Genomic DNA, 14,209 nt, shown 5'->3' on the forward strand with positions numbered 1-14,209 from the left:
ATGTCCCGAAGTGCCGACATCGAGGAGGACTACCGCGAGGACAGCCCCGCGGCCGCGTCTCGGTCCAACAACGAGATCGGCGTCTGCCGCCGGAGGTCCGCCTCGTCGCCGGAAAACCTCCAGTGCACCACGGTCCAGCCACGTCCTCGGTCGCAGGTCGTGGTGGCGCGCATGCCCAGCCGGCTGCCGTACCTCGCCGTGTGCAGCGTGGGCGCCCTGATGGTCATCGTCGGCGCCGTCGTCACCGCCTACAAGCTGCACACGGGCGGGGCCATCATGACGCTCTTCAACAGCTCCATGGCGCTGCTGCGACAGGCCAACGGCTCGCCCGTCGACGACCGAGCGGACAGCCGCTACCTGAGCCGGCAGGTCAAGCCGCCCCGCACCGACTCGAGGTGCTACACTGACGTGTGCTCCTGGAGCGAGACCTACCTGCGCGGGCGGCTCAACTCGACCGTGAATCCGTGCAGCGACTTCTACGGCCACGTCTGCTCGCGGCACTGGACGGCTCGCGACCTGGACGTGCGCTCGAGGGCGTACCAGGAGCGCGCCTCCGGAATGATGATGATGGACGTGGAGAAGTTCTTCCGCGACTACCTGAAGGAGAACGAGGAACGCTACCACAAATACCCAGGAGTGTTCTTGCACCAGGCTATCTCCCTCCTGCCCAAGTGTCAGTCCGAGGAAAAGAACGACAAGGACCTCGCGGCTGTGCGCGCCCTGCTCGAAGAGTACGGCTTCGGCGGCTGGCCCTACGTGAAGGCTCCGGCGGGAACCAGCATCGTCAGCGTGTCAGCCTTCGTGGACCGAGACCTGGGCGTGTTCTCTTTCGCGAGGGTGTTTCTCCGGAAGCCTTTCGAAGACGATCGAGGCTACACTGTCCACATCGATGCGCCGAGTTTGACCATGAAAAGGTACAACTTGGCCTACCTCGACGAATCCCCGGAGAACTTCACGCAGAAAGTGATGCTCGCGTTGTCGCTCTTAGACAGCAAGCAGGACGCGCATGAGCAAGCGCAGACGATCGTACTTCTCGAAAAGAAGCTGCACAGCGCCATGGCCGTGCCTAATTTCGTTGAGTTCCCGGACAGGATCAAGAGAGTAGGACACCTGGACCGCAAAGGAAAGTGGGACTGGAAAGGATACCTGAGCATTCTCTTTCAAGACATTGAGACATTCGGCAACGACAAGCCTGTGGCAATTATGGACCAGGGCTACGTCAGCAAATTGTCCGCCATTCTAGATGAGACGGACACCGTTACCTTGATAAATTACGTGGGCTATCGCCTCGTAGTGCACATGTCGCCACTGCTCGCCAAAGTCGCCAGTCCGTTGCTCCCTCTCAGCCACGACCATTACCTTGAGCATGTCCCAGACCGACTGCAAGCTTGCATGCACATGCTGGAACGCCTCTACAAGCACGGTATGCGCTTCTTCGGCAGGATGACGTTCAGCAAAAGCAACTCCACGCTGCTGCTCAAGCACTACGACTACAGCATGTCCAGCCTGGAGGTACAGCTCAAAAGCGCCATGACTGATCGCCTCCTCTCGTCGAAGTCGTGGCTTGACCGCTCGGCGATCGGGATCGGCGTCGACAAGCTGGAGAACATGCGTTTCGTCTTCCTGGGAAGCACCGACGACATCAACGTCGTCGCCAACTACTACAACTTCAACTCCCAGCCACTAGACCCGAGCCACCTGGTCGAGAGCTTCCGCGAGCTCCAAGCGGCAACGATGAACCTGTACTGGGAGACAAAGCCCCCGAGGGACGACTTTGACGCGAGGTTTGATCACACGGCTTTGACGCCTGGCCACGAGTACTTCTTTGGCCGGAACGTGCTTTTCCTGCCTCATTCGAACATCGCCTTCCTCAACGACATCACCAAGACCATCGACCCGGTCCTCTACCCGCTGATCCTGGCTGAGGTCCTTCGAGGCATGTTTGGGGCCATCGACAAGCGCGGCGCCTCCGTAGATCACAACCTCGCCGTCGCCACCTGGTGGAACACGGAGGAGATGAGCAAGTACTCGCAGCTGGAACTCTGCTTCCAGGACCAGTACTACGTCGAGATACGCGACCTCATCGGCGACAACTTCGAGGCGCGAATGAGGCTTGAGGAGAACTTGGCGGACAACGCAATCCTAGGCCCGCTGTACGACATGTACATGAAGACGCTCAGGTCTCAGGACGGCGCCGACCGACTTACGGTGTCCGTGGACGAGAGCCAGCTGAACATGCGACAGCTGTTCTTCATTCTGTACGCCGTCGGACTGTGCGACAACCCGAACCGCGACGCGTGGATACGGAAACTGAATTTTGGCGAGATTCCCGGAAGGCTCAGGGTCAACATCCCGCTCATGAACTTCGCCAAGTTCTCCGATGCTTTCAGCTGCGCGCCGGGCACTAGCATGAACCCCACTCGTAAATGCACGATCTGGTGAACTGTCCAAAGTTCCCGTCCCGTGTTACGCGACGAGTGCCTTTTTTGAACTTTCATTCTCCTGCTGCAACACCTTTATTTTTGTTGTTTTATTATTGTTATTGCCCGAGCATGAACCTAACGGACTTGAGGCGCCAGCTACTTGGCACGACATCCTGATGGTCCCTCAGTGTGCGGTTTGTGGAAGGCATGCCGGCGGGCCACTGGCAACACTTGTTTTGTGGCAACACTTGTTTTGTGCGCAGTGTTTGTCGTTCTCTGCGCATTAAAGTAGCGTTACACTCTCCTGAATTCATGTCCTGTCCTAAGTTGAAAAAAGGAATTTGAGTCTGGTAATGCGAGAAATGGTCCCTCATTCCAGGAGACCATTTACGTGCACATTTTTCGTCTTCAGTTCATGTACTATTCATACGTTTATTCTACACGTAGTAGGGGAACGCCTAAACCCCGTAAAACCCATTTATTGTACGCAGATTTTCGCCGAATACAACATAACACATTAATTCTGGTGTCACGAGTGCAGGCACCGCTTTTGAAAGATGCAATGCAGCAACCAAATAAAGGTTAATATTTGGCTCGCTCGAAATGACAATGGGTCACAGATGTGGTTTGCCAGGTCAGCTCTCGGTGACCCGCTGTGCCATGGGTGCGACGAACTCGGCCATGGCTTGGTCTACTGACAGCCGACGTGACAGGCCCGCTCAATGAATGGTCGCTGTCGCCTATAGACCGTGACTCAATCTTTCATGGCCTGACCTCGGCGGTCGTAGCAATACAGACGGTGTTTTTCGTTGCCCCTACCGTACATATTACATATAAGCGACTGCTTATTAACGACGATGGTCTTCCTTGGGCTATTTAAACGAGAAAATTTTGTTCTGTCTGTAACTCGATTCAGTCCCCCGGCCAAAGTGAAACAAGCTGCACAATAGGTTTATATACCCACAGCCAAGTCTAAACGTCTAAGTCTGGTGGCAATGTTCATACTTGCCAACACTGTTGAACAAGAACAAGACCTTACGCAAATATGAGGCAGCAGATTAATACATAAGTGATATTTGCAGTATTCCTTTATAAAAATTTATGTATACTTGATGAAATGAAATACTACATCCACTGCAGAAAAATCACTCTTGCCTCCTGTCGCCAGAGCCACTATAGCTTCTGGCGGCATTTTAAGACTTCAAACTGCAGCACTTACGAAAGGTTCTACTGGTTCCACGTTCCGCTTGGAACGCATGTGGAGAAGGGCAACGTGGTTCTAAAAACGTTGAAGTAGGGTGCCTCGATTCACACGCGTTTCCGCCGTACTACAGCGCTGGCATCGAGGCACCCGGCCCTGCACGTGGCACGAGCCCACGGTGGAGTGCCGCCCAACCACTAAAAAATATAAATAACGTTCTCCCTTCCTTCCTTCCTTCCTTCCTTCCTGGAGGAGTGGAACGCGGTAAATTAAAATTGATTTGAGCAAACCTCTAGCGTGTTTATTCGGTAGGAACGCAACGCGAGAGGGATAGAAAGAGAAGTGAACGGGAAAGCGAAAGGAGGCATTTACTTGGCAAAGGTCGACGAAAGATTATTCTCTTTTGTCGAGATTTGCAACAAAAGGAGCAGATGCGCGGCCAATATTTCTGCTGGAAACATGCCTTTTGGCGCAGAGCACGGCTATTGAACTGGGTCTGAACCAACAGGACCCTCGCGTCCCCGATTGAAGACACCGCACTATATTTCCGCTATAGCGCCTTAAGAGCGAAACCAAAACTGCCAGTTTTCTGGGGAGAGATATTCCGTTTCAAGATAGGTACAAGACCGACACTACCGTTAATTAAACGTTAATTAAACGTGTTGATATGGTGCACCTCGTCTCTAAACTGTCTTTAAAGATGCCAACCCACTTCTATTAATGAAAATAATGCCCAGAATTGAGCTAAGACGGCATTTTGCAATAAACAAAATACAGTCGAACCTCATTATAGTGAACACTGATATAGCGAATCACCGGATATAGTGGAATAAATACGAAGTTTGTTTGGTCACGCTTCTTTTAAATGACTCTTATTCTTTTTCTAACGAAACCGAAACCTCGAGAGCCGAACGATATCGCCTATAACGAAGAATATTTGGTTCTTGCGAGGCTCAAAGCTCGACTGCTAGCATAATGAAAGCAAAATTAAAAAAAAAGGTGGGACAAAACAACCATTTTTTCGTACCTTGAAAAACTGCAGAAGCAGAAAAGGCCCTTTATTGCGCGGACACTGTAAAAAACTTCATTCCGCTCACGCTGTGAAAAGCCACAAGGCGAAGGCCTCATCCTCCTTCAAGTAAATAAGAATGCAGACCTGTTTTGGCGAACGAACGTTGTTCTGTTGTAATTTCTCGTTCTCCCGGTCCTGTCTGTTTAGTGTGAAATGCCACAACGAGACGGATCAGGGTTACCTCATTAATAGCGGGTTCGCTAGAACAATGCGCTTTTTCATCTAGAATTCTTGCTCAAACCAGACTGCCGATTTATTAGAGCCGATTTTTACCTCTAAGTTACAACGAATATCAGATATAACGAACTAATTTACTGCCCCGATAGTACTTTATTATAAGGAGGTTCGACTGTAGAAGGTCTTGGGGAAAAATACTGGCGTTGTTACGGCTAGAGCAGAGGGCGTTCGTTCTATAACCCACGATTTTACCTCTAGGCTACTCAGGCAGAACAGCGGAGCTTTTTCAGTACTTTCATAAAAGATTATCAGGAGCAAAACAACATAAATAGTTGTCCAAACGAACCAGTAGATGGCGCTGATGCGCAGAGGAAGCGCCGGGGTTGTACACACTAGGGAACGGAATCTCGCTTCCGGCGAACAGTTCTTCAAGCACGCCTCTGGCGTTAGACATCGCGATTATTGCGTTTGCGCGGAGTTCGATGCAAGGAAGCAGTAGCAGCTCCAGTGAAGACACGGCTGACAACTGGACGGGTAAAAACACCGGGGTCCTCGTTTGACGAAATGTCTGTGAATCGGCCGATTGTTGCACAACTGGTTCTATTTTGAGTTTGCAGCTCTATGCTTTCTTAAAATTTAGGCGAACACGCATAAAAACGTTTTTTCCGCTCGAAAAAGCAACTATAGACGCCATGTGTGTAAATGTAAAATATTCGAACTAAAAGCTGAATTCTTCGTTTTTAAGCTCATCGGGTTCCAAAATATAACAAAACACAAAAAATGTTTTGCTCGAATAAAAAATTCCAGTGATTTCATTTTGAATTTGTTTCCTTTGGTGTTAGCCAAAAATGTTTACAGTACACAAGATCTTAGAAAGAAGTCTCTCAGTCAAAGACTGAAGTGGGGACCTCCTGTAATTCCTAAGCAAACAGAAACACAGGTTTAGCAAGAAACATTTTTGTTGTGGAATTTTGACTTTTCAATGGGTTCATGATCCTTCATTAATTGCAATGGAGCCGACGAGGGCCTACTGGCTTGCAACCTCTCCACTGAATCTGAACAAGTTAACCTACGTACCATATCACTGAAAGGATCAATGATTTACTTTGTATTCCTCCTCCGCTCTCCTCCTCATCATCATCATCAGCTGCAGCAGCGTATTTAAATCCACTCCTTCCACTGCCCGGGGAAGGGAGGCGGGGCTTCGACAACTTCGGTCTGAAGGGTCCTGTTTCCCTGCGCTCGTGACTCGAATGTCTAGGCCCTTCAAGAGCAGCAGATTGCCGTCCAACTTGTGTATGCACAAACGAATCGTATAAAGGGCTACACCAGTTACATTTGTGACTATTTATATGAGAATGAATGAAAAGCAACTTCGTGCAACGTGTTTCTATTTGGGAACTAATAATCTAAAGCAACTATTTGGTATGCACTTCAGAGAACCTGTGCGTCACCGCCTCTTTACACGTAGCCCCGGCCTACACGGTGGGCGCGCCGTTTTTAGCCTTGAAGGAACCTTGAGTATGAACGTTGAGAGAATGAGCTGGTGGATGACGTGTCGAAAAAAAAATGAGCGGATAGTTTACGTCATACCATTGGTTCAGGAGAAGTTCTCGTGTGTGTGTTCATATGTATGGACGTAATAGCGCACGCATATATATATATATATATATATATATATATATATATATATATATATATATATATATATATATATATATATATATATATATATATATATATATATATATATATATATATATATATACCAGATACCACACAGCTGAGCTGCTAACGCATGACTATGACGCGTCGGACGCGTACTCCGAAGGTCATGGGTTCATGGCTGTTCTGTCTCAACTCTGTACGCATGTTTTTCTCCGCTTTTGAACAGCTCGAAAATTTCCATTTCCAACTGAAACAAAATGTAGGGCTACTTCCCCGATGCCTACAGCTCCTTCGCGTTCTTGACTGCCAGCTTCTCTTTCTGTCTTCGTTCAACTCAATCCTAATTATGTTAGGCCATATGTATACTCTAATATAAACGGGTACTTAAAATGTTCACAAGACCTGACTGCACTCATAAAAGCGTCTCAGATTGTAAGTTACTGTGGGTGAGTTGAGTAATTACGTTTTTAAAACTATGTGACTCGCGTAACTGTTCCGATTCGTGGAATGACAAGTTATTTTTTCGCACCTTGATGTTTCAATCACCATCATTACAAAAACTCCAGCTTATTTACATTAACACAACAAAGGACAATTTCTAAACCGAGGAAAGTTTGCACGCAGCCAGTCAGCGCACGGTTTGTCAGATCACACTGCTACCCAACACTGTTGATACCGTTTCCGCTAACGCAGAAAAATCCGACCTGGAACTTCGAAAATCTCTTTGCACACCAACACCCTAGAGAAAGCTGGACATCAGGATGATCGGTCATCGCGAGAACAAATGCGTGACTCATGGGCCGGAGGGCAATGTATAAAACAAATGACACAGATAACAGCTGCTTTAGGTCGAGTCAACCGTCCAACTGACTGTACACATCAAATGTTACACGCCCTTGACTTGTCTCTCGCTTCTGCTTTCATAGCTCCTCAACCTCGGATAGTAGCTCAGTGCGGGACGCCATATATGGATTTCTCTGACAGCGTTTCGAACCAGTGATAGAAAGCTACATCGGCCTCGCTTATGTTTGTCCCCCCAGATACAACGTACATCAAAAATTACATATCTGGGGGTTATACTTCAGGAAAACCTATACCGGTCAACACATACTGATGCTCTTAAAATAGACATTTCTCGTGCCAAAATAGACTTGGGTATTAGTATTTCTTACACATCACGCTCTCATACACTCCCGTCTTAATTACTGTTCACTAGTGTGGTTAACTACAACATAAACAAATCTAGATTCCATAGAGGCACTTCAAAATCGTGCTACAGGAAACATTAAATTCAATATATGTATGTATGTATGTATGTATGTATGTATGTATGTATGTATGTATGTATGTATGTATGTATGTATGTATGTATGCATGTATGTATGTACGCATGTATGTACGTATGTATGCATGCATGTATATGTATGTATGTATGTATGTACGTACGTATGTATGCATGCATGCATGCATGTATGCATGTATGTATGTATGTATGTATGTATGTATGTATGTATGTGTGTATGTATGTACGTACGTACGTATGTACGTATGTGCGAATGTATGTATGTATTTATGTGTGTGTATGTGTATGCATGTATGCATGCATGTATGCATGTATGTATATGTGTATGTATGCATGTATGTATGTATGTACATATGCATGTACGCATGTACGTATGCATGTACGCATGTATGTACGTACGTACGTATGTATGTGTTTGAGGCACAAGGGCATCGAGGCCAAAGAGCGCCATGTCAGAGTAAGTGGTCTTTCAGTCAGTAAAATACAATAGGAAAGGATGCGAGGAAGCTAAAAATAAATCATTGGTATGGGGGTGCAAAAGGCCCTCAGTCTAAGACGATATCCAAAATTGTAAATATCCTGGCGTATACCATCTTGGAATTAGGTGCGGTAGGTAATAAGTTTTAAAAATCCAATAAGGCTTGAATGTAAGTTAAAAATCGATTCGTGGGAAACATGGGTTCATCTGCTAAAATAGCGATGCGTGTAGGGGTAATGCGGACATTACACCGTACTACACGGAATTCCGAATTCTTAATATAAAAATATCCCAGTCGTATCAATTATTCCTTGAAAATTTGAGACGATGCAATGCACTCGGTGTCTGTGCTTCCGACATCAGGCGCGAACGCACGTAAATTGGCGAGGAAAACAGCACGCGAGAGATCACGCCACGAACGCTGGGCAGACTGTTCTCACGACAGGTTATTTCTGTTTAAGAACCGAACAAAAGGGAGCCCATATAGTTACGAAACAAATTTACCGAGCTAAGATTCCGAAAAACTTACGCTGATCAAAAATTACCCTAAAAAATACCTGATGTATTGAACGAACACCCCGTGGTATTAGGAATTTTAATTTGTGGAAGAACGCAGTCGAAATATCTCCAATTTTCAGTCGGCTTGATGTCAACATTTTGTTAAAACTGTTAAAACACACAAATCTGTTACTTTGTTGTAATAGAACGCGCTGCTAAAATGTTTGTAATTTGAATTTATCTCTCTCTTCGCAGTTTTTGTTTTCATTTTGTCTTATGATTGTAAACAGCTTCGCGGAAAATTGTAATCATGACTTGGCGCATGAGGGTTTACAAATGCGTATGCTTTTCTTCCTTGTGTTATCATTGTACAGACACTGAATTTGGGACCGTTTTCTGTAGTGTTTTTACTTATGTACTTTTCTAGCGCACTTGAATAAACTTCGTATTGCTTCTTCTTCTTCCCTTGTGCTTGCATTGTTCTGCCGCAACCGCCTGCTGCTAAAGGTTGCATGGCCTCCGTCATGCAACTGGTTTGCCTATAGCCGTGCCCCCCAAGGCAATGTCAACACGAATGGTCGGCAGTGTCAACACGAATGGTACCAAAATGGCCGCCGCTGTAAAGAGGAAATCAATAAATAAAGACATATCTGCTTTAGTGTGAGATTTGAACCCGGGTTCCTACAGCGGCAGAAGTCAAGTGCGTTACCACTGCGATAACTTGGCACCCTGCCAGTAGGGGGAACAAGATGTAGCCTGGTGTGTGCCGCATGACAGTGAACGCGACGGCTCGTGAGTAGAACAGGTGCCCAACACGCTCAGACTGTTGGTAAGCCGCACGTGAATTGCGGCCAGTTTGCCTGTAGGAGTAATTCGCACCGAAATACGAAGAAACCAAAGCGAAAAAAAAAGAAAAACAGACGCAAACGCGATGTAGCACTAGAGACGTCTTTGATGATCCCTAGGCTTTCGCCCTGAAAGCGCCCAAGCAGACTTAAGTTCCAGAGGAATCTTTATAAGCCGTCTTTTGCAAACAGGCTACGCACAAAACTCCTCCGCTAGCTTTTTTTTTATCTTTCACTTTATATCTAATTTATCTTCCACTTTATACCTAATTTATCTTCCACTTTATACCTAATTTATCTTCCACTTCATATCTTATCACTTTATATCTGTCTACCCCTTCATATTTAATTTTTGTTTCCTCTTTTATTGTTGTCTTCCCAATCTCCCACATCCACTTCCCTGCACTTTAATAATCCCCATTTGGCGTAGCAAGAACTGCCGCTAGCAGAGCTGGCCTCTCCAGTCAACAATCAACATTAAAGAGCTCTCTCTCTCTCTCTCTCTCTCTCTCTCTCTCTCTCTCTCTCTCTCTCTCTCTCAGGAGAGGCCATTTGTGGACGGCAGTTTTGACTTCACTTGATGTGCGCTGGAACAAGCAAGGTCATTTCAGCGTTGCTGCATGCTGCGAGGGTTCATGTCAATCGATACAAAGCAGCATTTAATTAAATAAACGCACGAAGTTCCACACTGCAGTCTGTTGTTCTTCAACGTCGGTATTAAAGAAAAATTTGATGGAATTCCTAAAAATAAAATCAGGTATGAACTCAAGCGGCAAAGAGACCTCACAGGGTCTCCCTCCTGCCTTGCACAGTTTCAGCCTACCATGTCATAATCCCAACCAATGAACTCTCAGAAACCGGAGGAAATGGTTACGACTACAATAACACAGATAACTGAATTATGCCCACAAACAATACCGCAGGTCACATTACTCTCTTCAACCTATCTCAGCAAATTTGTACAGTGCGACACGGAAAAAAGAGGGCACGGCGTAAAACACTAGAAACATTTCCGAACCAGAAATAAATATAACTTAATGCTACTCTTCCCACTAACATACGTCAAAGCTTGCACGTGACGTCATTGAAGCACGTGAACTACATCGAGTAGATGAAGTGACAGGTAAGAAGGCAACGACCCAGGCTGCTTCGAGGGGCCATACGATTTGATTGAAACGTCCCAAGGGCCCTCTAAACGAATGAATTAACAGTGTCCTCTCTATTTTTCCCCACGGCCGGTGATGTTTGTACTCTTACCCGGCCCATAGAGCAGTCCATACGCCCCTGGGATATGACCTGAAATAAACATGTGACCAACAACGGAAAGATGCGGTAGAGGGCTGCACGCATCAGCGACTGTTGACCCGTGGAAAATGAGCGGTTATTCGCTTCACTGGCGATCGAGATTAACCCGCGTCGAGCACGCCAGAAAAGCCAGGCGGATGGATGGATGGCCCGCTGTAACGCCGGCCTATGACAGCCTGGTGGGCAATGGCAGCGAATTGGATGGCATTGCAAACGAACGCTCAGTTGGGTAGTCGTCCCCGTAGTCGGCTGCCACATTGCTTCCCTAAACCAGTTAAAAGCTCAATAAAGTTATTTCTCGTCTTCCCTCCAGTTGGGGCGTATATCTCACTCAATCAGTACGTCTAAAAAAGACGGCGATGTATGTTTGCGTAGCGGATAAAATGAAAGCGCCAATAACAGCTTCAACCTGCACCTATATTCCGTTGCGGAAGCGGCATTGGACCACATCCTGGCGACAGGACTCCAACTAGCCCCAACCTGAGCATGGTAGCCACAGGACATCTCCCGGCCCGGGCCGTCCCCCCGATATTCACCGGTGCACGCATGGTCCCCTGTACAAGCAGAGTTTGTACTTCGTTGCTGAGATTGGCCTACACAGCAGTGCTTGAGCCCGCCTGTTGTTGTTGTTGTTGTTGTTGTTGTTCCTTCACAAAATGGCACATACCCAATCAGGGGATCGGCCAAACATCAGTTGCTAATTCGAATGAGATTGCTGCCTAGGTGGATGATTCAAGGAAAGTTAGAAAATTTTGGAAGCTTTTCATCCAGTCACTTCTTTTCCCTTTTCAGTTCTTCTTTCTTTTTACTCAGCTGGCTTTCAGATTGTATGCGCCAGCTATGGGCCCGAACCTCTGGTACTTAGAATATTCTTTAGCTCCTCCGTATGGTCACAAACTGTGTGCAGAGTATGGCCCAGAATTACGTGCTCAGGCTTTGTGTTGGTGTCCAAAACCACAAGCATGGTCTTCGGTGTTTTTCCCGAACAACGTGCTGACTTTCCCAGCTGCATGTCGAACCTTATGGTGGGAAAGGTGGCTCTCTCTACTCAAAAGCTCCTCGTGCTACACCAACCCGAAAAAGTTGTTAACCTTGATTGGACACCGGCCCCCACTTCATAGACGGGCAACACGTTTGCCCATCAGCAAGCTTGCACTCTTAGCTCCCAGGCCACACAGTATTTACCGGCGTTCTCCTCATTGGTCACTTTTCAAGAAATCACGCAGTGTTATAGATTGACACGGCAAAATGATCCCACTATACATCCAAAACTTACAAAGAAAGACGAAACAACGCTCCGCCTGCTTCAAACCAACACTTTCTATCATCCAACTGGGCTCCATTTTATGTAGCCTGAGCAATGCTCTGCAGAATGACAATATAGCTACCAACCAGGAGCCCGACCTCACGTCATCCCAGAGTGTGCACAAAACCCAAACTTTCCCTCTCCTTTCTTTTCCTTCGCTCTGTCTAAGCTGTGGGAGAACCTGACGTCATAACAATACAGCGCCACAGAAACGAAGACTTAAAGGAGCCATGAAGACAAAATACAAGTTTGGTTCATTAGAAAGGCTGCTTTGCCCTGGTAAAAATGATACCGATTTCATCGCAAACTTCCAAAAACATAACGGAATTGTTAAAGAAAACGTGTGGAGCTGTGGCGACTCGCTAGCCAGTTTTCGGCAACTTTTCTATGACGTCACATAATCTTGTTTGGGCGATTGACGGCGGTCGAACTAATCAATCGCCAGGACACATGACTGGACGATTGTAGAGGGGCCGCTAGTTCCGTTTGATCGAATCACTTGAAAGCTAACGTGCACCTAACCCACTGAAAATTATGCTTTTAGTGCTGGCCCATATGACGTCACTCGCGCCGATAACACGTCACTGTGGCGCGAAATTTGAAAGTCTTTAAGTATTTCTTGCGTTTTCATCGGTTAAAAAACGTCTTTCGTGGACAGAATGAAGCTGAGTGAGGTACTGAAGTCTAACTCTTTAAAGTTAAACAAAGTTGTATTTTCTCTTCATGGACCCTTTAAGCTGAGGCACACAGGACAGGCGCTAACTTCCAACTGAACTTTTATTACAGAAACATGTCATATTTGTAAACACGCATGCACACACCTAGGATAAAACATTCGACCCGATAAGTGATCTATATCAACTGTGCCGATAAGAGGAGATGCAAAACAAGCCCCAAAAATGATTTCCACCCGCCTCGCACTAAGCACGTGCGTGTGCATTGAGATGGTTAGATATGTTGCGTCGTTTGACACGTGTAGATAATCAAGTTCCTTTGGGGACAAGGCTATGGAAGGAGCGCTGACACAATCTTCGCCTAGCCTTCCGATTTCCGCAGCCTCCACAATTTCTCTTGTCGACAAGAACCTTACGACAAGAGGTCAACTGATAGCTTTCTTGGCGTCCAGTGAAAACGGCCCGATACCCGTATGGACCCCTGAACGAAAGGGACACTCGCAAAACCGCTCAATAAATGTTTACACCACCCCAACCAGCGTCTTCTGCAGCACGTGTTGTTATTATAGCTTCAGAAATCTGAGCGCACCTCGGGTGACTTCAGCGGTGCGATGGTCCTGTTGCGGTTCATATAGGGTTCGATAAGCGCGCCTATAAGACTATCTTCTGCAAACATGCAAGCGTGGACATTTCTAGTGTCAACCGCCAGGAGATTCAGCCTATAGTTCGACCGCAGCAGCGCAGCTAAAACACGCCGTCAAGGGCTGCGCCGTTCGAAGCTAGCCAACTTGAACGGGTCGGTTCAAGCGACAGTCTTTGCAGGACCTTCGCGTTTGAGTACAACAGTGAGACTGCGTCAAGGCCCGGTATCTGTGCCCATCGGAGACCGCTCCGATTTCCACCGACGTCATTTAACTTTCCGGGAGTGAAGTTGCGGCATCGCCGTCCAGTATCCATTGTGTCGCCGTCAGAGTGCGAATAAGTGACGTTGCCAGAAGTGCCAGAGCAAGACGACTGTGAGTCATTCATTGGATCTACGCTGAATGCGACGTCATGAACACCTGTGGGATGTGTGAGGAAACAAAGCGCGAAAGAAATGACGAGAACGAAGAGGAACAAATGCGACAGGACAGCGCGTTTCGTCGTTTCTTTCGCGCTTTGTTTCATCATACAGCTTTACCAACTCGCCCAGCTTTCCGTGTTAATTGTGAACCGTGTCTGCAATCCGGCGCCTACAGCCGGTGCGCCAACATGTAGTT

At 47.0% G+C, this 14,209-nt stretch overlaps 1 protein-coding gene across 1 annotated transcript; it reads left to right on the forward strand.

The window, feature by feature from the left end:
* LOC144143159 (neprilysin-2-like) lies at window positions 1-2,442 on the forward strand. The gene has a single exon (XM_077674961.1). The coding sequence runs from the start codon at window positions 1-3 to the stop codon at window positions 2,440-2,442; it is 2,442 nt and encodes an 813-aa protein (XP_077531087.1).
* The last annotated feature ends 11,767 nt before the right edge of the window (window positions 2,443-14,209 follow it).

The sequence above is a fragment of the Haemaphysalis longicornis genome, unplaced genomic scaffold (genome assembly GCF_048455015.1).
Source record: "Haemaphysalis longicornis isolate Haplotype H1 unplaced genomic scaffold, Haemaphysalis longicornis Haplotype H1 scaffold_6, whole genome shotgun sequence".
In the NCBI taxonomy this organism is placed as follows: Eukaryota; Metazoa; Arthropoda; class Arachnida; order Ixodida; family Ixodidae; genus Haemaphysalis; species Haemaphysalis longicornis.